The following is a 22108-nucleotide window of genomic DNA, read 5'->3' on the forward strand; positions in this document are numbered from 1 at the left end:
GGTATTTATGAAAGTACTTAGCTTAAGATATAAACTTTAGTTTCTAAGAAAAATAGCATAGTTTGTTGTGAATGTAATAGGCATTGTATATATATGTAGAAATAATAATAAATAGAAATGATGTGCTGTACCTTTTTAATAGAAGTAAAAATCATCTACAAACTGAAATCAGCAGGTGGAGGGAATAAATGACGATAATAAAGGGTAACTAATCTTACCTGTTAGTGGCTTATATAATTTATGACTGCTGTAGAGTTTGAAATTAATCCTATCCTAATGTTTTTAAGCATTCATTTTGCAAGTGTTTATTTTTAGGAGGCGATCTGTCTCTACATCACTGCTAATAGTAATAATAATACATGCTCATGCAAGTTAACCTTAACTTTAAAGTTGCATATCAGACCTTTTTCTGAGGACAAAAAACTGAATGACTGAATTGAGGAAATTATAAATTTGATTTCAATCTATTAATAATACAATGAAAATTTGTTAGTGTAATTGTTTATTGGTAGCAAAATCATATCATTTATCTCTGTGCCCAAAGAAAGGATCCATGTTTTAGATATTTTCAATTTCTGGGGAGGGTGAAACAGTAATTTCACTGTTATTAAAATCATGAAGTAATTTAAGTTTGAAAAAATTTACAGCACCTACCATGTCAAGTGTGTAATGAAATTCAAAATCTAGATTAAAAGATGTTTAAAGTTGAAGTATGCTTCTTTTGTGCATTTGCTAAAAATTACTGCTGTGGAGACCTGGATAATTTAAAATGATAATTCAAGCATGCTTCACCATGTCAATTTTTTTTTCTCTAAAAGAATAAAATGTGATATCTCCTAGTATATATTTAAAATATTCACTATATTTAAATGTTTACTTTTTTATTTCTCCCCCTCTCCAATAATCTAAATGGGCATATTCTCAACTTATTTGGATAAATAAATCTACTAGGTTTTCCAAAGCATGTGTGGGCAAAAAAGAGAGCATGAGAGAAAGAGAAAGAGAGAAGGAGGAATAAGGAAAAGACGGGAATGAGGACGGGGAAAGGGAGAAGAGACAGAAGAAAAGTCTAAGGTGCTACTTTATACCCTGGCATCTTCCCATTTTTATTCCTCATAATTTAGTTTTTGGCAAATTCTTAAATCGACAAGAAAATAAAATCAGGATAAAAGCAAAAACTTTCTGTACAAAAATGCAAATACTAAGCTATGGAGAACAAAATCTCCACTCCCAATTATGATTGAACAATCTTTTCTTTTATCTTTGTGAAATGCTCTAAGACATTTTCAGGTAAACTTTTTATCATTGAGAGGCAGGTTAATTTCTTACTTTCCAAAAGTGAAAATAAATACTTTCCTGAAATTCAATAATTCCATTATTTTTTAAATTCAATTTTGAAACTACCCATGTACTAAAATGTTACCACAATTCATATTTTCTTTATAATTTTCATGTGTTCTCAATCCAATTAAACCTCTCACTACCTCAGTATACCCATCTTCTGTAGCCAAATACTTGAGAATTTCCCATTATTTATACCCCAATTCTGCTAGGATTTTTTCCCTGTCGTCTTTGAATGTTGTTTCCTTTCATCCACTCCAGAAGTGACTGCAAGCAAAAGCTTGGGAAAGGAAGCTTGCTGGTGCAAAGTCCAGTGTGAGGGGCAGGTCCTCCCAGAGATAAAGTGAGCAAACCCACAGATAAGAAAATCCAGGCTTTAGAGTTATTTCAGCCCCTTAGGCAGTGTTTTTAATTTTTATATCAGCACCTTAGGCAGTGTTTTTCATTTTTATTTATTTTTGCTTTAGTAGTAAAAGTGGTGGTAGCAGATGCTAGCCAGGCTGAAAAGTCCTGGAGCTTCTATCAGTCCATTAAATTCCATGAAAAGCAGTTGCCCTCCCTTCCTGCACTGCTCTAATCATTCATACTTCCAGTCCTTCAACAAACCCCTCTTTCTGAGACAGAAAACCTTTAGGAAGGAGTACAAATCACTTGTGAAGATGGTTCTGACCAAATACCTCTATTTCATGTTATATTTTCCCTTATTTGAAACATGTTACTCTATTCCTCAGGAAAGTATGAAAATGGTTTTACTATGTTGAGACAATATGCATTTTCCTTTATTTATAGATACTTTGTATGATGCATCTTAAAGAAGGATCAGTATATATGAGGGGTCTTCAAAAAGTTGGTGGAAAATATACATTTTCTTTTCATTCTATTTTTCTATAAACTTTTTGAAACCTGTGTGTGTGGTGTGTATGTGTGTATACTCACAGATCCACATATACATTTATATACACACAAATTTCCTTTGGTTTTTGAGCTATTCATGCAAACATGAACAAAAATGTAATATTCTTTATAATCATATGCCAAGAAGGTGGCAAAGGATGTGATTTATATTCTGCACATTCCAAAACACCATATTGCAAGTCTTCACGAAACACTCCAGGCTATGTCTACACAACCCAAGCAAAGTGAACAGATACATACTATTTAGTGAATTTGGGTCTGCTCTCCATTTAGCACAGACAAGTTGGGTTGTTGTACAGTTAGCAATCATTTCAGTTTGGTATTAAGTTGATCAAAATCTGGAGACACAGTTTGTTTTTCAGAGAACCTCATTACGTTCTTGAATCTGCCTGTTATTTTTACATGAATGTTGGCATAAACAATTGCTTCTGAAGTTCTATACACATGATGAATTATTCGGCGATTTACATAGGAAAAGTCCCAGAGATGCTATCCTTTGGATGTGAAAAAGTAGCCATTTCCTAGTTCAGTGAGGTATTCTCTAAAGACACGGCTTTCCGAGTGCCTAGAGAGAGAGTGTATTCAGGGTCAAACACAGGACCTCCTTATGGAAGTTGGCCTGTGCGTGCACAAGATGGAACAAATTTAAAAAGTTCCTGTCGTCTTCATCACGCTCTCCTGTATGCCGTACACAAAAATACAGTAGGGAAAGAAAATGACAGTTACATTGATATAGATATAGATATGATTTATCTGACACATAAGACATTCCAATTTTCCCTTGTAATATTTTAACAGGAGAGTAATTAGTGACCTTTACTAAGCAAATGTTAATTGTTGAAATCATGGAATTATATAAGAATATTGGATTAAAACACAAATGAGTAGTCTGCTGGTTCAGGTTTTATTGGTTATAACTTTATGATGCTGGGAAGGGAGGGTGATTTTTATAAAGCTTAGTTTTCTCATCTGTGAAATAGGGATAATTATCATGTTAGCTGCTTAATAAAACTACCAAATAATATATGTAAAAGTATGCTGAAAATTATAAATCTAAGGTATTGTCATGACGATGATAATGATGCAATTGCTAAACACGAGCTAGTTAACTTTTTACCTGTGTAAAACTGTAATTGATTCCTTTCAAAGTACACTGTTAAACTTTACATATTCCATTAAAATCAGTACAAGATTATAAAGATGACAAAAACCAGGAACTAAGTATAGCTCATAAAAAAACCAAAATGATTTGCTTGCTCATTCTACTGTTAGTTCAGAAAGAAAAGTCTGCACAGAATTAGCTCTCTTAAGTGGAGACTAGCATGCATTTTAACTCACACCTGTGCTCCATTGTACAGTGTACTCACCAGACAGAACTGACTGCAACATTTCCATTATAATACATGCAAACGCGTTTGCCACACTCTGCAGGAAGTTATTCCTTTCTACTGGAGTGCTAAAGACTCTACAGACTCTCTGCATCATTTTAACTGCCCAGTCCATGCAGTATAATTCTTTCTCGCATACCTGATATAGATATAAAAAAGCATTACTGTTAAATCTGTATGTAAAGAAGAGCTAGATTTGACAATTGTATTGACAAGGATGGTTTCTAATTTCACATGATTTAATACATAATACATTGAGTCTGTAAATGAAAAATCTCCTATATCTAATATTCGTTTGCTTTCTTTTTTATTGGGAGCTCTTACATCTCTTATCACAATCCATACATTCATTCAGTGTGTCAAGCACATTTGCACATATGCAGCCATCATTTTTTGTTACCATCATCATTTTTAAAGCATTCTCTTCCTACTTGAGCCCCTGATATCAGCTCCCCATTTCTTCCCCCTCTCTCCCCTATTCTTTTGCTTTCTAATGGTACAATTTTAATGAGAAAATGTGTGGGTTAAGTAAAATCCTGGTTCAATATGGTTACCCACTATTATTTATTAAGGTAGGAAATAACAAAAGACAATTATAGAACACATGAAAAAGAAGACTTTTTCATTCCTTCATTCTTTCAGGAGACACAGTGGTGACCCAGAAAGACATGGTCTCTGTTCTCCAGGAGTCCAGTGAGTAATAGACACATGGGAAGTTTCAATAGGCATGAGAACTCTGTGTATAACCAGCTCTCTCTCTTCAGAGATCTAAAAGATATTTACCCCTTCATCATTTAAAAGGTAAATAGTTAGTGTATGGAATGTTATAAGAGCTGGAAGAGACCCCAATAAAATGATTTTTTTTTAAGTACAGAAAACAAAAGGTAAACATTTAAAGTGAAGAGTACATGTTCATGGCTAAAACTGACTGAAAGATTATTTACTAACATTCTAAAAGGTCAATTTAATTCACTTAGTCAAATGCATAATCCACAGCACAAAAATAAACTATATAATAGAGAACTAAATATCGATCTTCTAAGAAAGATTTATTTATTATTTATTTTTCAAAGAAAGATTTATTGAATACCTATGATGTACAAAGCACTGTATCAGGCACAATGAAAGAAAGAAATGACACAATCTTGGATTTCAAAAAGCTTGCAATCTACTTTGAGAGATGAATTATCTTATACATACAATTGCTTAAGAACACTATTGGTAAATGAAGACAAAGACAAATTCAAGGCAATTTAGGAAAAATTAATGATTACAGTTGAGATATTAATCAGAGAGGAATATGAGAAAAAGCTTTTCTATTCCTCGTCATTTCCTCTACATTTAGTCCATTTGCTTTACTACTGCCAAAAAGTTCTTCCAAACACAACACTGATCATGTTTCTCTTTTCAAACTTCAATAGCTCCTTACTGGAGGACAGGCTTAAATCCCACAGTTCTTTCCTGGTCTAACCTCTCCCTCCCTTTCTCGTTTCACCTTCTGTTAGTCTTCTTGTGTACATTTTACCCTTCAGAAATAATGCTAAATTGGTTATAGACCCCTGTTCCACTTCTCTGGGTCTTTGCATATGCTGTCCCTGCTGTCCTGAATAATTTGCCATCTGCCTGGTGATCTCCTCCTGTGTGAAAAGATAACCCCATCTACTGGGATTTAGGAAGCCCTCTATGTGCTCTTTTTCCACTCCAGATAATTCTCCCCATCCCACCCCCACCTCCCGCTGCTACCTCTGTACTTTTTCAACATGTATTTTTGCACTTACTGAATTTTAATTTATTTCTACACATTGATAGCTCTTAAAAGATTGTAAGTGGCTTGTGGTCAGGGTTTGTGTACTATTGCTTTCCATAGTAGGAGAATCTCACACAGTTTATAACCTACCCCAAATCAAACTCACTGTCATACAGTTGATTCAAATTCATAGTAGCCCTATAGTACAGAGTAGAACTGACCCTTTGAGTTGTTGAAGCTATCAGTCTCTATGGAAGCAGAAAGCCTCATCTTTTCTCTCCCAGAGCAGTTAGTAGGTTCAAACTGCTGACCTTACAGTTAGCAGCCCAACACATAACTCACTGGGGCTCTTCTTATGGCTTATTGTAATTGTCAGGTGGCATCAAGTTGGTTCCAACTCATAGTGACCTTATGAAATACTGCCCAGTCCTGTGCCATTTTCACAATTGCTGTTATATTTGAGTCCATTGTTGTAGCCACTGTGCCAATCCATCTCCTTGATAGTCTTCCTCTTTTCTACTGACCAAGCATGATGTCCTTTTGCAGGGGCAGGTCTCTCCTGATAACATGTCCAAAATATGTGAGACAAAGTCTCACCATCCTAGCTTTTGAGAATTCTAGCTGAACTTATGCAAAGGCAGATTTGCTTGTTCTTCTGGCAGTCCACAGTATTTCCAATATTCTTCTCCAACACCATAATTGTGTTGTTAGGTGCCATCAAGTCAGTTATGACTGATAATGCCCTTAGGTACAACCAAGTGAAACACTGCCCCGTCCTGAGCCATCCTCCCAAGTGGTCCAATGCTTGAGCTCATTGTTGCAGCCACTGTATCAATATCTTGAAGACCTTCTTCTTTTTTGCTGCACCTCTACTTTACCAAACATGTTGTCTTTCTCCTGAGTCTGGTATCTCCTAACATGTCTAAAGATGTAAGATGAAGTCTTGCCATCCTTGCCTCTAAGGAGCACTTTGGCTGTGCTTTTTCTAAGACAATCGATTTGTTCTTTTAGCAGTATATGGTACTTGGAATATTCTTCTCCAGCACCACAATTCAAATGCATTGATTCTTCTTCGATCTTCCTTATTCTGTGTCCAACTTTTACAAGCATATGAAGTAGTTGGAAATACCATGGCTTGGGTCAGGCACGTCTTAGTCCTCAAAGGACTGTCCTTGCTTTTCAGTACTCTAAAGAGGCATGCAGATTTGCCTAATGCAACTTGTCTTTTGTTCTCTTAACTGCTGCTTCTATGAGCATTGACAAAATCCTTGACCACCACAACCTTTTATCCATTTATCAAGATGTTACTTAATGGCCCAGTTGTGAGGATTTTGGTCTTCTTTATATTGAGTTGTAATCCATACTGAAGGCTGTAATCCTTGATCTTCATCAGCAAGTGCCTTAAATTCTCCTCACTTTCAACAACCGAAGTTATGTCATCTGCATATAGGTTGTTAATAAACTTTCCTCCAATCCTGATGTCACATTCTTCTTCATACAATCCAGCTTCTCTGATGATTTGTTCAGCATACAGACTGAATAAGTATGATGAGAGGTTACAACCGTAACGCACACCTTTTCTGATTTTAGATCATGTTCTGTTTGCACAACTGCCTCTTAATCCGTGTACAGGTTCCATATGAGCACAATGAAATATTCTGAAATTCCCATTTTTCTCTAGGTTATCCATAGTTTGTTATGATCCCCGCAGTCGAATGCCTTGGCATAGTGAATTTTATAACGAAATGTGTAAAGATCTAGAATTAGAAAACCAAAAGGGAAGAACATGCTCAGCATATCCTCAACTGGAAAAAGCTCAAGAAAAAAAGTCAAGCCTCAAGTTGCAATATTGAAAGATTCTATTGGCACAATATTCAATGATACAAGAAGCATCAAAGGAAGATAAATAGAACACACAGCCATTGTACCAAAAAGGACGGACATCCCATCATTTCAGGAGGCAGCATATGAACAAGAACCAATCATACTGAAGGAAGAAGTTCAAGCCAAAAACAAGGCTCCAGGAATTGATAGAATACCAATTTAAATGTTTCAACAGCTGATGAAGCACTAGAAGCACTTACTTGTCTGTGCCAGGAAATTTAGAAGACAGCTACTTGGTTAACTGACTGGAAGAGATCCATATTTGTATCCATTCCAAAGAAAGGTGAGCCAACAAAATGCTCAAATTATAAAACAATTAGCACGGATATCAAAGGCAAGTAAAATTTTGCTGAAAATCATTCAGTAATGGTTGCAGGGAGCTGCCAGAGGTTCAGGCCAGATTCAGAAGAGGATATGGAACAAGAGATAGATATCACTGCTAATGTCGGATGGATTTTGGCAGAAAGCAGAGAATAAAATACTTGTATTTTATTGTCTATGCCAAGGCATTTGACTGTGTCAATCAAAACAAATACCATAATTAAAATGCATCAATTCTTCTTAGGGTTTCCTTATTCATGGTCCAACTTTTATTTGCATATGAAGCGATTGGAAATACCATAACTTGAGTCAGGCACACCTTAGTCGTCAAAGTGATATCCTTGTACATTAACAATCTAAAAAGGTCTTGTGCAGCATATTTGCCTAATGCAGTATGTTGTTTAGTTTCTTGATGCTGGTTCCATGAGCACTGATTGTGGATCAAAGCAAAATAAAGTCCTTGACCATGTCAAGCTTTTCTCCGTTTATCACGATATTACCTATTTGCCCAGTTGTGAGAACTTTGGCTTTCCACACTTAAAGCTGCAGCCCTTAAAAAAAATTTTTTTTGGTGTTTATTTATTTATATCACAATCCATACATACATCAATTATGTAAACCACATTAGTACATTCATTGCTCTCATCATTCTCAAAACATTTGCTCTCCACCTAAGCCCCTGGCATCAGCTCATTTTTTCCCCTCCATCCCCACTCCCCCCTCCCTCCTCCCTCATGAACCCTTGATAATTTGTAAATTTATTATTTTGTCATATCTTGCCCTGTCCGACATCTTCCTTCACCCACTTTTCTGTTGTCCATCCCCCAGGGAGGAGGTCACATGTAGATCCTGGTAATTGGTTTCCCCTTTCCAACCCATTCTCCCTCCATCCTTCCAGTATTGCAGCTCACACCACTGGTCCTGAAGGGATCATCCACCCTGGATTCCCTGTTTCCAGTTCCTATCTGTACCAGTGTACATCCTCTGGTCTAGCCAGATTTGTAAGGTAGAATTGGGATGATGATAGTGGAGGAGGAGGTAGCATTTAGGAACTAGAGGAAAGTTGTATGTTTCATCGTTGCTACATCACACCCTGACTGGCTCGTCTCCTCCCCGAGATCCTTCTGTAAGGGGATGTCCAGTGGCCTACAAATGGACTTTAGGTCTCCACTCCACACTCCCTGCCTCATTCATGGTGATATGATTTTTTGTTCTGATGATGCCTGATACATGTTCCTTTCAACACCTCGTGATTACACAGGCTGGTGTGGGCTTTGTTGCTTCTGAGCTAGATGGCCGCTTGTTTACCTTCAAGCCTTTAAGACTCCTGACGCTATATCTTTTGATAGCCAGGCACCATCAGCTTTCTTCGCCACATTTGCTTATGCACCCATTTGTCTTCAGCAGTCATATCAGGGAGGTGACTGTATTAGTCTGGGTACTTAAGAGAAACAAATCCACAAAAACTCATGTATAAAAGAGTTTTATATATAGGTTAATTGTGCATCAAGGAAACATCCCAGTGCTGCCCAAGCCCACAAGTTCAACATTAACCCATATGTCCAACACCTATTCAGAAAGTCCTCCATCTCACAAAGCAGACGCAATGATGCCCACTGCAGGCGCAAAGCCGAATCAGTGAATGTGTAAGCATCTCAGCGCTGGCAGGGGTCTCCACACGGCTGCTTCAGCACCCTGGACTGCATCAGGGTAGATCCATGTGGCTTTTTAGGGATGTCTTGCAGGAAGTCATCCTTGCAAGCTGAAGCTGGGAACTGTTAAAGTAGCTGCACCCTGGTCCGACCATCAAAAGCAAGAGACCTGAGAACTACAAAGGCGAGGCTCACTGAGTCATTTATCCCTCCACCCTTCAATCAATCCCACAAGTGTTTATCAGCCAGGTTGGCACAATAAACTAACTCATGAGCACACAATGATACGATTTTTTGTTCTTTGATGCCTGATAACTGATCAAAGCTGCAGTCCTTAATCATCAGCAGCAAGTGCTTCAAATCCTTTTTGTTTTCAGCAAGCAAGTTTGGGTCATCTGTATATGGAAGGTTGTTATTCAGGAAGGATTTCTTCACATAGTCTAGCTTCTCAGAATATTTGCTTAGCATGCAGATTTAATAAACATGGAGAAAGGGTACAACCCTTTGAGTTTAAACCATGAAGTGTTTCCTTGTTCTGTTTTAAACTGTCTCTTGTTTCATGTGTAAGTTCTGCATGAGCATAATTCCCATTCTTCTCAATGTTATCCAGTTTGTTATGAAACACACAGTTGAATACCTTTGTATAGTCAATAAAACTCAAGTAAATATCTTTCTTTTTTAAAAATTGTTTTATTGGGAGCTTGTACAACTCATATCACAATCCATACATTGTGTCAAGCACATTTGTACATTTGTTGCCATAATCATTCTCAAAACATTTGCTTTCTATTGAGCCCTTAGTATCAGCTCCTCATTTCCCCCTCCCTCCCTCAAGAACCGTTGATAATTTATAAATTATTATTTTTTCATGTCTTACACTGTCCAATGTCTCCCTTCATCCACTTTTCTGTTGTCTGTCCCCCAGGGAGGGGGTTATATGTAGATCCTTATGATCGGTTCCCCTTCTCCCCTACTTTCCCCTTACCCTCCTGGTATTGCTACTCTCATTGTTGGTCCTGATGGGGTATATCTGTCCTGGATTCCCTGTGTTTCCAGCTCTTATCTGTACCAGTGTGCATGCTCTGACCTAGTTGGATTTGTACGAGAAATGTCTGTCTTATATTCTCTACTTTCACTCAACATCCATTTGACATCAGCACTGATGTCCATTGTATCACATCTTCTTTTGAATCCAGCTTGAGCTTCTAATAGCTCCCTGTCAATGAGCTGCAGTCATTAATGACTTATCCTGAGCACAATTTTTCTTGCACATGCGTTATTGATGACATTGTATAATTTCTGTATTCTGTTGGATTACCTATGGACCTTTTCCAGTTGATAGGCCAAGTAGCTGTCTTGCAATTTTTTTGTATAGAAAAGTGAGTGTTTCCAGTGCTTCATCAGTTTGCCGAAACATTTCAATTGTATTCTGTCAATTCCTGGAACCTTTTTCTTTTGTTAATGCTTTCAGTACAGCTTGGACTTTTCCATTCAGTACCATTGATTCTTGATCACAAGTTACCTCTTTTTTTAAAATTACATTTTTTTAAAGTAGTTTGTTTATTTTTAACTGTTTCACAGACATAAAAACCACGTATCATACATTTCATTTCAATAGTTCAATCACATTCATAAGAGTTGTGCAACCATCACCAAAATCAATTCTAGGACATTTCTTCTTCTTTGTAGTTCCCCATATCCTGTCAGCCTCCCCTTTTATGTCCCTTTAAATCAATTGATCTATTTGTTGTCTTGATAGGTTTACCTAATCTGGGTTCCATATACAGAAAATCATACAAAATCAAGGCAAGAAAAAAACCAAAACAAAACAAAAAAACAAAATCAAGGCAGAATACAAATCCAACAACGACATGATGAAACAAAGGAAGACCTCAATCAATAAAGCTGAAAACATTAAAAACTGGAGCGCTAGTGCCCTGCGTTCCTCATGGAACACAGCCAAGTTTCCTTACAATGAGTGTGGGCAATTAATAATCTCTAAGGGAAGTGAACTGGAAAAAAAAAATTAGAACATTTATATATTGTGTCAAGAGGGAGATCAATGACAATGTGTCACATTTTGACATAACTACAACTGCAATAATACATCCTGGAATGTTCTCTGTCTGATAACAAGGTCTTTCCCATCTCTAGTCCATAGTCAGAGGGGATTCACCAGAGGCTTAATATGAGTTTACAAGGGACCCCGGTTTGGAGCTTTCACTGTCATCTTTAGCCTTCTGAAAACCAAATGTTCAAAATTTAAGCTCTAACGTCATCCCCTAGTCTGGGTTTAGTTTTTTTGTTACTTATAATTCTTGGGTCAGAAATACTGGTGTGCTTCTTCTTTGTGAACTTAGCCAATGACACAATTAAATGAATGCTTGCATGTTACCTCTTGAAATGGTTAAATATTAACCAGTTCCTTGGGGGACTGTGATTCTGTGTATTCCTTCTATCATCTTTATTCAGATGCTTCCTGAATTATTTAATATTATTTTCAATATAATCCTTCAATATTTCAACTCGAGGCTTGAATTTTTTCTTGAGTTCTTTCAGCTTGACATGTACTGAGGGTGCTCTTCCTTTTTGACTTCCTAATTCCAGGTCTTTGCACATTTCCTTACACGTTGTCTTTTTCAGCTGCTCTTTGAAATTTTCTATTCAGCTCTGTTACATCATCATTTCTTCCATTTGTCAAGCTACTCTACATTCAAGATCAAGATTTAGAGTCTCTTCTAACATCCACTTTAATCTTTTCTTTAGGTTTAATGCTTTCTTTAAGTTTGATGCTCTTGATGTCATTCACAGCTTGTCTGGTCTCCTGCCATTAGTGTTCAGTGTGTCAAATCTGTCCTTGAGATGTTATCGAAATTCAAGTGGGGTATTCTCAAGGCTCTCATGGACTTATTTTAATTTTCCTCAACTTCAACCTGAACTTACATATGAACAATTGGTGCTGTATAGCATCTGATTGCAACTTATGGCTTACAGTAAGCACTTAATATACTTGTGTTAAATGAATAAATATTAAGTATACTTTTTAATTTTGGAGGGAAAATTGATTATACAATGGTGAAAACAGTATAATGAATTCCTAGTATCAACTTCCAGCTTCAACAATTACCAATCTTGTTTTAGCTCTACTGCCATTCACTTCCACATCTCCCTATTGCCTCACATTTCAAAGAAAATCAAATTAGATATTTTTCAAATGGAATTTTTAAAAGGACTGTATCTTGGTATAGTGATACAATGATAATCTACACATGAAGCAGGGAGAGAAATATAAGGAATGCTCTAAATGGGATAATTTATTATACAAGTTTTAATATTCTTAATAAAAACATTAAAACATTTATATTTAAATACTTATTTTTCCAAGGGAGCTTCTTGGTAGGTAACTGTTATGTTAAAGAATATACAAGGGGAAAAAATCTCGTTTTTACTTACCAAAGCAATAAAGACTATCAGCTTTGCTAGTTCGAAGACTCGTCCATTCACAGCTTTGCTAGCCATGAAAGTGAAACAGATGCTGTTCCCACTTAGGATTAGTAGACGGGCATTATTCTCTAGAAGCCACTCACGGGGAATCACTTTTATTAGAGGAAGAACACTTACTCAATGAGAAATCACACAATAGCTGTAGTAAACATCATTAAATATACACAATATTTTACTACTTGATTGTAAATACAGTTAGTGCCAAGTGAAAACTCAGAAAAATGCTTTTGTTTTTCAATTATAGGATTCAACTATTGATACAAATTGTTACCATGTCATAGTGGCTCTTACAATGACCTAGAAACCTAACCAAAGACATTCTACCATCTAGTAGAAGAACAGGCACCCTACATGGTGTAAGGAAAGAAATGTCCTAAATTTTAGAATTTAAAGAATTTTTCAGAAATGGAAAAAATGACTTAATCTCTCCTGTGCCAATAGGAGATGGCTTTCTTTCTTATATAACCTTGGAAGTTGTGTCTGAGACCTTGCAAACATTGGAATACTTTAACTAAAATATGAAGCATTCAAATAGTAACAACACAAATCAATTTAAAAATTGGTAACTGAAGGAAAGTAAGTTGATTATAAGGTCCCTGGGAGGTGAAAATGGTTAAGCACTAGGTGGTTTGAACCCACGAAGTCACCACTTAAGACGGGCCTGTGATCTACTTCTGAAAGATCACTGCCCTGAAAATGCCTATGGATCACTTTTATTCATGGAGTCACTATGAGCCACAATCAACTTGCTGGCAACAATAAACTGATTATATTAATTCTCTTCAAAAATGAGGCTAATTTTTTTGATACCTGTAGAGTTGTCATTACAATTTTATAACCATAGTCTAATAAAAAGATTCTATCATTCTATGTTGGTAAGATATATTTTTACCTGATAATTCATCTATAAGACTGATGACATCATCTGCTGTCCACTCTTTAGTGTCTGTGTCATACAGTAGCCTAATAGCATCGGCTAAGTCTTTTAGACTGGATTCATCTGTACGTCCTTCTATCATTTTCTGCCAAACCACCTGTCCTGGATTATAATTGAACAAAAACTAGGCTATGACAGAATAAGGGGCTTATAATAAATAAAGGGGATCATTTAAAAAGGGAATTGGATTGGAAAATGGCACCCCTTTACTATATACATTGCTTTCATTTTGACTTTAATTACAGACCTTCTATTGTGATTATAATCAATTTTAATGCCTCTTAATATTGTGATGAAGCAGCAACAAATGGTAGTTTCACCAAGCAGAAGAGTGTTCTACTTCAAAGACAATGCTATTCTCATAACAGAAATTAGAACAGACAATTGATAGTGTCTTACTAAAATAAATAAAAACTTACTTTTATCCTTTCTGAAAACGAGCATATTTTAAAATTTCCAAAACATTTATATCAGAACTGAGTATCAAAACTAAGTTCACTTCTAATTCTTTTCCTATTACCAATATTCTTTGTGGATTACATACAACAGATTTCTAATCCTCAATTGGTTTCCTGCTACTCAGCATATTTAAACTGGCTGCCTCTTAATAGAAGTAAAGATATGCACACTTTTCCTAACATTTATCTATGCGGAACTTAACTAGAACAACAGCAGAGAATATATTTGGTAAGGCCTACAGAAGAATAGTTCTGCTTTGAAATTTAAATAATGCATAAGTTAATATAGTACACATTTATGAAATCTTGAAATGGTTTAGCAATTGTGATGATGTAACTGATCAGGTACAAATATTGTTTCCATAAGTGGAAATAATCAAACAGTTATATAGCATATATTTCTGATAAATAAATGCTCACCATCTTGAGGAGATATTGGCCCGAAGATAATATACAGTAACCTCGCCTGATTCACCATAGGCCATGGCTTTAATATACGAGTCAACCAAAAAGCAGAGTCACTTCGATATGTCCAATGATCAAGCAGGACATTCCTACAGAATAGCCTGATCCTTAACTCCAATTTCCTGGCGCTCCCTAGCAAGACAGAAATGTAAATTCATCCTGACTGAACTGATAAGATATATTGAATAATGATCAGAATAACTCTTAGAAATGTGGTTAGTGATCTTAAACAGGAAGTAAATCAGGAGATTATCTGTTCTTTAACTACCTTAATTTTATGATTTTAATTGTCTACTTACCTCTACCTTTTTAATTTATATTTGACATTTTGAATAGTAAGTCGATCAAAAGACATGCTTTCATTAGGATCTCATAGATGGTCAATTTTAAAAGAAATTGTAGTTTCATAGGAAACTCAATGCAAACAGTATCAATGTGTTTTATTTGAAAGTTACTTCATTTTTCTTGAGGAAAAATAAAAAGATTCTCAAGGGCCTATATACTCAATATTTATGGAGCTTCTCCTGTTGCCACTCCCCATCCCAACCTCCCCTATAAACCCTTGTATCAGTTATTATCTCTATGTATCTACTCCTTTTGGGCTTCACAAAGTGGAGAACCCAACAGAAAGAAAATAAAGTGGGGGAGTGGAGGGAGGGAGGGGAAAAATGAGGAGCTGATACCAAGGACTTAAGTAGAAAGAAAATGTTTTGAAAATGATGATGGAAACAAATGTACAAATGTGTTTGACACATGGATGTATGGGTGGATTGTGGCAAGAACTGGACGAGCTGGCCCACCAAGCCTTGAGGACGGTATTCCCGCTCAGAGCAGCCAATCCACAGAGAAGACCATATGGCCAGCCTCATTATGAGACACAACATCCCTCACTGACCCATAGTCCTACCTGGGGGTGGGGGGAGGGGGGAACAGAGCAACGAAGTCCCCAGGGAATACCAAAAGTAGAGTTTGGGGTCAGGTCATGGCACCCTATCAGACTCAACCAGAAAACACTCCTAAAGACCAACAAACAGTCCTTGAACTAACTACAGGCTTTTTGTTGTTGTTTTTGTCATTGGCTTTTTGTTGTTGTAGTTTTGCTTTCTTTTGTTGCTTTGTTTTGCTCTGTCTTGTTTTTATGCGTTATTATCTCTGCAGGTCTGTCTAAATAAGATAGGCTGGGTGAACAACATGGAAGAGAAAACAATGGGACCGACAGTTCCCGGGGACATGGGAAAAGGGGAGGTGGAGGGAAAGGAAGTGGTGTTAACAAACCCAGGGACAAGTGAACCAAATTGGTGGTGAGGAGGGTGTAGGAGGTCTGGTAGGGTGTGATCAAGGGTAATGTAAAAATGCAAATGAAGGCTGAGCATGATAGTGGGACAAGAGGAAAACAAAAGGATATAGAGGAAAGAACTAGGAGGCAAAGGGCGTTTATAGAGGTCCAAATAAAGACAGGTACATATGTAAATATATTTATATATGAGGATAGGAAAATAGATCTATGTGCATATATTTATAGGTTTAGTATTAAGATAGCAGATGGACATTGGGCCTCCACTTAAGTGGAGATTACATTGCCCTTGCTGAATCCCTATCAGGCCTTTCACACCCTCCTTGCCACTGATTTTGGATCACTTGTTGCTCTCCTGTCCCTGGGTTAGCACCACCTCCTTACCCCTGCTTCCCCCTCTCCCGTGTCCCCCCGGAGCCATTAGTTCCGTTGTTTTCTCCTCCAGACTATTTTTCCAGCCTATCTTATCTAGATAGACCTGTAGAAATAATAATATGCACCAAAAATCAAGCCATAGCAAGACAGGCGATGAATGAGAACACAGCGATGACAACAAAAAAAACCCCAATGACCCATAGAAGAATAAATTAATTAAAAGAAAAAAAATTAAAAAGAAAGAAAAACCTGTAAATAGATCAAGGTCTGATTTTTGATCTCTAGGCATATCCTTCAGTCAGGTCCAATTGGGTGCCACGCTCTGGCCCCAGAGTCTGTCCTTTGTACTCCCTTGGGGGGCTCCCTGCTCTGTTCCCCTGGGTGCTCTGCCGCACGCCTTTAGTGGTTTGCCTCGGTGTCAAGGGGTCAGTCCGGTCAGTCATGACACTGAGTCTCCAGTGCTGTCCCCCTTAGGGCCCTGGGCCAGCAAGGGGTGACTTGTCTCATAGTGGGATCAGCCATATGGTCCACTCTGTCCATTGGCTGTTCAGAGCGGAGATATTGTCCTCTAGGCCTGGTGGACCAGGATGTACTCCACTCTCTCTTCCTCCCCATTCATTTGCTCCCATGTGCTCTGATCAGACATGCCCCTCTCTCCTAGCTGCAGCTTCAGTGCCGTCCTCTAAAGTAAATTCTTCTGGGGATGATGTTTTTAATTGTATGACTATACCACAGTTCATTCATCGAGTATCCTGACAATAGACAGTCAGGTTTTTGGCAGCTTCCCGACCCCCCCCTTAATTAATTAATTAATTGGTTTTTAATCATTTTATTGGGGCTCATACAACTTTTATCACAATCCATACATACATCGGGTCAAGAATTTTTGCAGCTTTTCGTGGTTATAAATAATGCTGTAATTATCACTCTTGGATAAGTGTCTTTGCAACCATTATAGATGTTTCTCAGAGTGAAAATGTTAGATTGTAGGGTTCTATATTTTAATAAATAAAATACTTCAGGTTGAAAGAATGCTATAATGAATACTTTTGTATCCACCACCCCTTTAAGGAGTAAGAGTATTAATATAGTGGAAGCTCTCTAAGGACTTTTTCTTTCCTCAAGCATACGTCCTCTTTCCCTCCTCCCATCCAGTTCAGTATTTATCATTCCCTTACATTTCTTTGTTCTTTTACTAAATATAGCATATTTGATTTTTATCTATACTTCTGAATTCTAAATTTTTTTCTCCCTTAATTTCTGTACAATATTTTCTGTGAATTGTAATTCTTTTACCTGGTTTGCTGTAGACAACAGTCTGTATCTTGCGTGAGAGATTGGTCAGTTCACTTAAGAAGTTATAAACACGATGACACTCGAGCTCATCCCAACCTGCTGTTAAGGCCTGAGGGTAATAAAATAAACATTTCATTTTATTAAATGTTTTGACCATAAAATTGAAAAATTGGAATCTAATTGTTTATTAGGTGTTCAGACCATACAATTAAAATGTCAGTCACGTCTACATTATGATCATAATTTATAGCCCACAATCAAGGTCAAAAGCAATTTTTATCCACTGTTCAAATTATGGAACTGTTCAAATTAATAAGAAACTACATAAATAAGAACTAGAAATGTTCCAAAATCCAATTTACTTTAAGTTTGAAAGCAAGTGTCTTTTCAGAGAACTTCTAAATGGTACTGAATCCTGAACTCTTACAGTTCAAAGAAACTAACAAAGTAAAGCCAAAACTCTAAAATATAGCTGTAGCTGTGACTCACAAACTGTGGCTAAGGTTTAGAGTAAAGTACCAGTGACTGCAATAGCACCCCTTTAACCCCATCTAGCTATTATTTATGATATTGCTTGCAAATGCTAAGTGTCAATTACTAGCACTTAAATATTTAATAACTGTCTTTATGCAAAATAGAATGGATAGTGAAACATATAAGAAAAGGAGATTAAAATGGTAAGCCACTACAATTAGATTTTGAAAGGTTATTAATCATATAAGATTTTCTTAAAATAGTTTAATAGGATTCCACGAGTTTAAGAAATGTATTCTCTCTGTAAAGATACATAAGAAACTTTTGACAAAGGGAAATCAGTGGACTAGGGACAGGTCTAGGAGGGAGGTTAACTTTTCACTATATCATTTTATATTTTTATATGCCTACCATTTCAAATTTTAAACAAATGCAATGGGGCTTCAAAAGTTCATGGAAAAATATAATAGATTTTTTTTCACAAACTTTTTTGGAGGCTCCTTTGTACATGTACATGTACTCTCTAGTCCAAAGACATTTCAATATAAAACAAAACAAAAAATCCCCTAAATCTGACTTGGAAGAGTAGGCTAGTGGAAGAGCTGATGGTCCTGGGATCTGGCTTGTAGGAGCTGGTGGCTGACAGGCTGAGCTACAGGGCAAATTTTTCCAAGAGCCAGTGCTTGATGAGAGGAGAGATACAATGATACCCTTGTGCTAAAGAGGCGACAGAGAAGAAATAAGTAGGCCATTAGAGGGCTGAAAACTATAGCTCCACAGAAGTCATAAAATTTGAGAATTTGGGTGAACACTCTCTGTCCCACAAAGTACAACTTTCTTTCATTTTTTTTTTAGAAGTAATATATTTTAGTTCTTAAATAGTTCTTACTTTGAGAAGCAGTAAGGTAGTGGTTGAAGGTATTGACTCTTTTATTTTGAACGTATGATTATTGAGTTCACTTACTGTCTCTCCAACTCTTAGGCAAATTACTTCCCTCCCTGTGCTTCAATTTCCTTCTTTGCAAAACGAGGATAATAACCAACCTCATAATGTTATTTTACATGTTAAATTAGTAAACAAATATAAACTGCTTAGATTAGTGTCTAGAACACAGCAAGGGCTCAACAAATGCTAATTTTTATGACCTTTTTTGCTTACTCTAGAGCCCTGGTGGCACTGAGTGAGCCATTGGGTTTCTGACTGCAAGGTTGGGGGTTCAAACCTACTAGCCACTCTTCGGAAGAAACATGAGGTTGTCTGCTTCCATAAAGATTTACTTTCCTGGATGCCTGATAAAGGTTGACCATGAATTATAATTGACTAGGTGACAATGATTTTTGCTTACAATAAAATATTAGTCAGAAATGTTCTTGAAATTACACAGATTTCAAAAATCATACCTTAAATAACGAACCTCAGTCTTTAAACCGCTTACATAAGAGTTTTTGTTTCTTTAAACTCCATAACAGTTCTAGTTTTACAAGATTTTTAGAAACTTAAAAAGGACAAGGGTGTGAACAAATGGATGTTAAACATTTCTCACTAGTAAGAAACCCAAGGAGAAAAAAAACGTAGGTAGAAAATACACTGTTTGATTAATACATTCTTAAATATTTAAACTTCTCTTTTGTGCTTTTTAAGATTCTTATGACTTCTTTTAACCTATGGACCAATAGATATACATGTTCTATAATATATATAATATATACAGTTCAAAATATATTATTCTTTCATTAAAAAACATACCTGTAAAAACAGGCCATAACATGGTAATCCTACACATTGTAAAGGAACTGCACAGCCACTGAATTTAAAACATGAAACCTATAAAAAAGAACAGCTGTTAATCCCTCCTTTTCAGTGGAACTGTACAATGATTTGACATTCAAATGTAATGGAAATAAGCAAGATTTCCCCCCGTATATATTCTGATTAGCATTATGTTACACCAATTGAGGTAACAAAAAAAGTATGAAACAAAACCCTTACCCTCAAGGATCTTGGAGTTTATTTATGAAGATCAGAAATACACATATAGTAGGATTAGGGGATGGTGGGTGGAGAAAGGGGGAATCGATCATAAGGATCGATCTAGAACCCCCGCCCAGGGGGATGAATAATGGAAAAGTGGGTGAGGGGCCACAGAGAATGATGTAAGATTTGGAAATAATAATTTATAACAAAAAAAAATTTATAACTTATCAAGGTTTTGTGAGGGAGGGTGGGTGGGGGAGGGAGGGGGAAGAAATGGGTAGCTGATATCAGGGGCTCAAGAGGGAAGAGAATGCTTTGAAAATGATGATGGCTCCAAACTACTGCCTAGCTTATCTAATAAAAAATGTGTCTGCCTTTACCCCTTTACATGTATGAGTGCAACATACATCTCACTTTTGTTAGCACATTATCTACAATAGCAATACAATTAAACAAACAAAAAAAAAGAAAATTATGATGGCGGCATATGTGCAAAGGTTCTTGACACACTGGGATGAATGTATGGCATGTGATAAGAGATGTAAGAGCCCCCAATAAAAGTATTAAAATAAAAAAGAAATACACATATAAAATGATTATATTATCAGTTAGAATATTGTATAAATGCTAAAATGACTGAATAGGCACTATTTTAACACCATATGAAAACAAAGAAAAGAGATTTGGAAACGTTCAAGAAAAATTATTAAAGATATAAGACAAGCAAAGTCATAAAGTATTGGTAGGATTCAGAAAAAATGAATAAAATAATTGTTGAAAAAAATAATATATTGATACAGAGGCAGGAATAAACAAGTTTATTAGGTGTTATTAAATATTCAGGAAAGAAATATATGAACAGCTTTACTGGGTTCAAAATAGTAGGAAGTAAATTTGCATTACCTGGTAGAACCATAAATACTGTGATAGAGCTTGAACTTTGTCTTGCTGAAAGTAAATAGCCACTGAGAGATTTTTAAGCAATAAAGTTAATTTGATGAAAGTGATGCTTTAAGAATAACCTTCACAAGGAGGAGACAAGCTAGTCAGGGTGTAGTATAGCACCGATGAAACATTTAACTTTCCTCTAGTTCTTTAACGCTCCCCCCACCCATGACTATCATGATCCCAATTCTACCTTATAAATCTGGCTAGACCAGAGGATGTACACTGGTACAGATAAGAGCTGGAACTACAGGGAATCCAGGACAGATAAACCCCTCAGGATCAACATTGAGAGTAGTGATACCAGAAGGGTAAGGGGAAGGTAGGGGAGAAAGGGGGAACTGATCACAGTGAACTACATATAACCCCCTCCCTGGGGACGGACAACAGAAAGGTGAGTGAAGGGAGACATCAGACAGTGTAAGACATGACAAAATAATAATAATTTATAATTTATCAAGGGTTTATGAGGGAGGGAGGGTGGGAAAGGGAGGGGAAAAATGAGGAGCTGATAGCAGATGTTTTGAGAATGGTGAGGGCAACAAATGTACAAATGTGCCTGATGCAATGGATGTGTGTATGGATTGTGATGAGTTGTATGAGCCCCCAAGAATTTTTAAAAAGAAACATATAACTTTCCTCTAGTTTTTTAATGCTCCCCCTCCCACTATAATGACCCCAATTCTGGCAAATCTGGCTAGACTAGAACATGTACACGGGTACAGATAAGAGATGGAAACACAGGGAATCCAGAACAGATAAACCCCTCAGGGCCAATATTGAGAGTAGCCAGTACCAGGAGGGTAAGATTGGAAGGTCGGGGGAGAAAAGGGGACCCGATCACAATGATCTACATATAACCCCCTCCCAGGGAAACAAACAACAGGAAAGTGGGTGAAGGGAGACAGCGGTTGGGGGAAGACAAGAAAAAAAAAATTATCAAGAGTTCATGAGGGAGGGAGGGGAAAAATGAGGAGCTGATACCAAGGGCTCAAGTAGAAAGAAAATGTCTTGAAAATGATGATGGCAACAAATGTACAAATGTGCTTGACACAATGGATGTATGTATGGATTATGATAAGAGTTGTACGAACCCCCAGTAAAATGATAAAAAACAACAAAAACCACCTAGAACCG

At 36.7% G+C, this 22108-nt stretch overlaps 1 protein-coding gene across 2 annotated transcripts in view; it reads right to left on the bottom strand.

Annotated features, from left to right (window-relative positions):
• FBXO47 (F-box protein 47) overlaps positions 1 to 22108 on the bottom strand; it is a 32092-nt gene that overhangs the window by 949 nt on the left and 9035 nt on the right. Inside the window, exons 5-11 of one of the 2 annotated variants that reach the window (XM_045299957.1) lie at positions 19799 to 19876; positions 17578 to 17686; positions 14568 to 14744; positions 13645 to 13791; positions 12702 to 12844; positions 3624 to 3783; positions 2287 to 2934 (exon numbers count right to left, since the gene is read on the bottom strand). In XM_045299957.1, coding sequence (XP_045155892.1) covers positions 2822 to 2934; positions 3624 to 3783; positions 12702 to 12844; positions 13645 to 13791; positions 14568 to 14744; positions 17578 to 17686; positions 19799 to 19876 — 927 coding nt within the window. In that variant the 3' untranslated portion in view covers positions 2287 to 2821. Of the gene's footprint in view, positions 1 to 2286; positions 2935 to 3623; positions 3784 to 12701; positions 12845 to 13644; positions 13792 to 14567; positions 14745 to 17577; positions 17687 to 19798; positions 19877 to 22108 lie in introns of those variants that run through there. The other variant, XM_045299958.1, reaches the window with a different exon arrangement.

Source organism: Echinops telfairi, unplaced genomic scaffold (genome assembly GCF_000313985.2).
Source record: "Echinops telfairi isolate 266 unplaced genomic scaffold, ASM31398v2 ScPeMD7_7458;HRSCAF=8496, whole genome shotgun sequence".
NCBI lineage: Eukaryota > Metazoa > Chordata > Mammalia > Afrosoricida > Tenrecidae > Echinops > Echinops telfairi.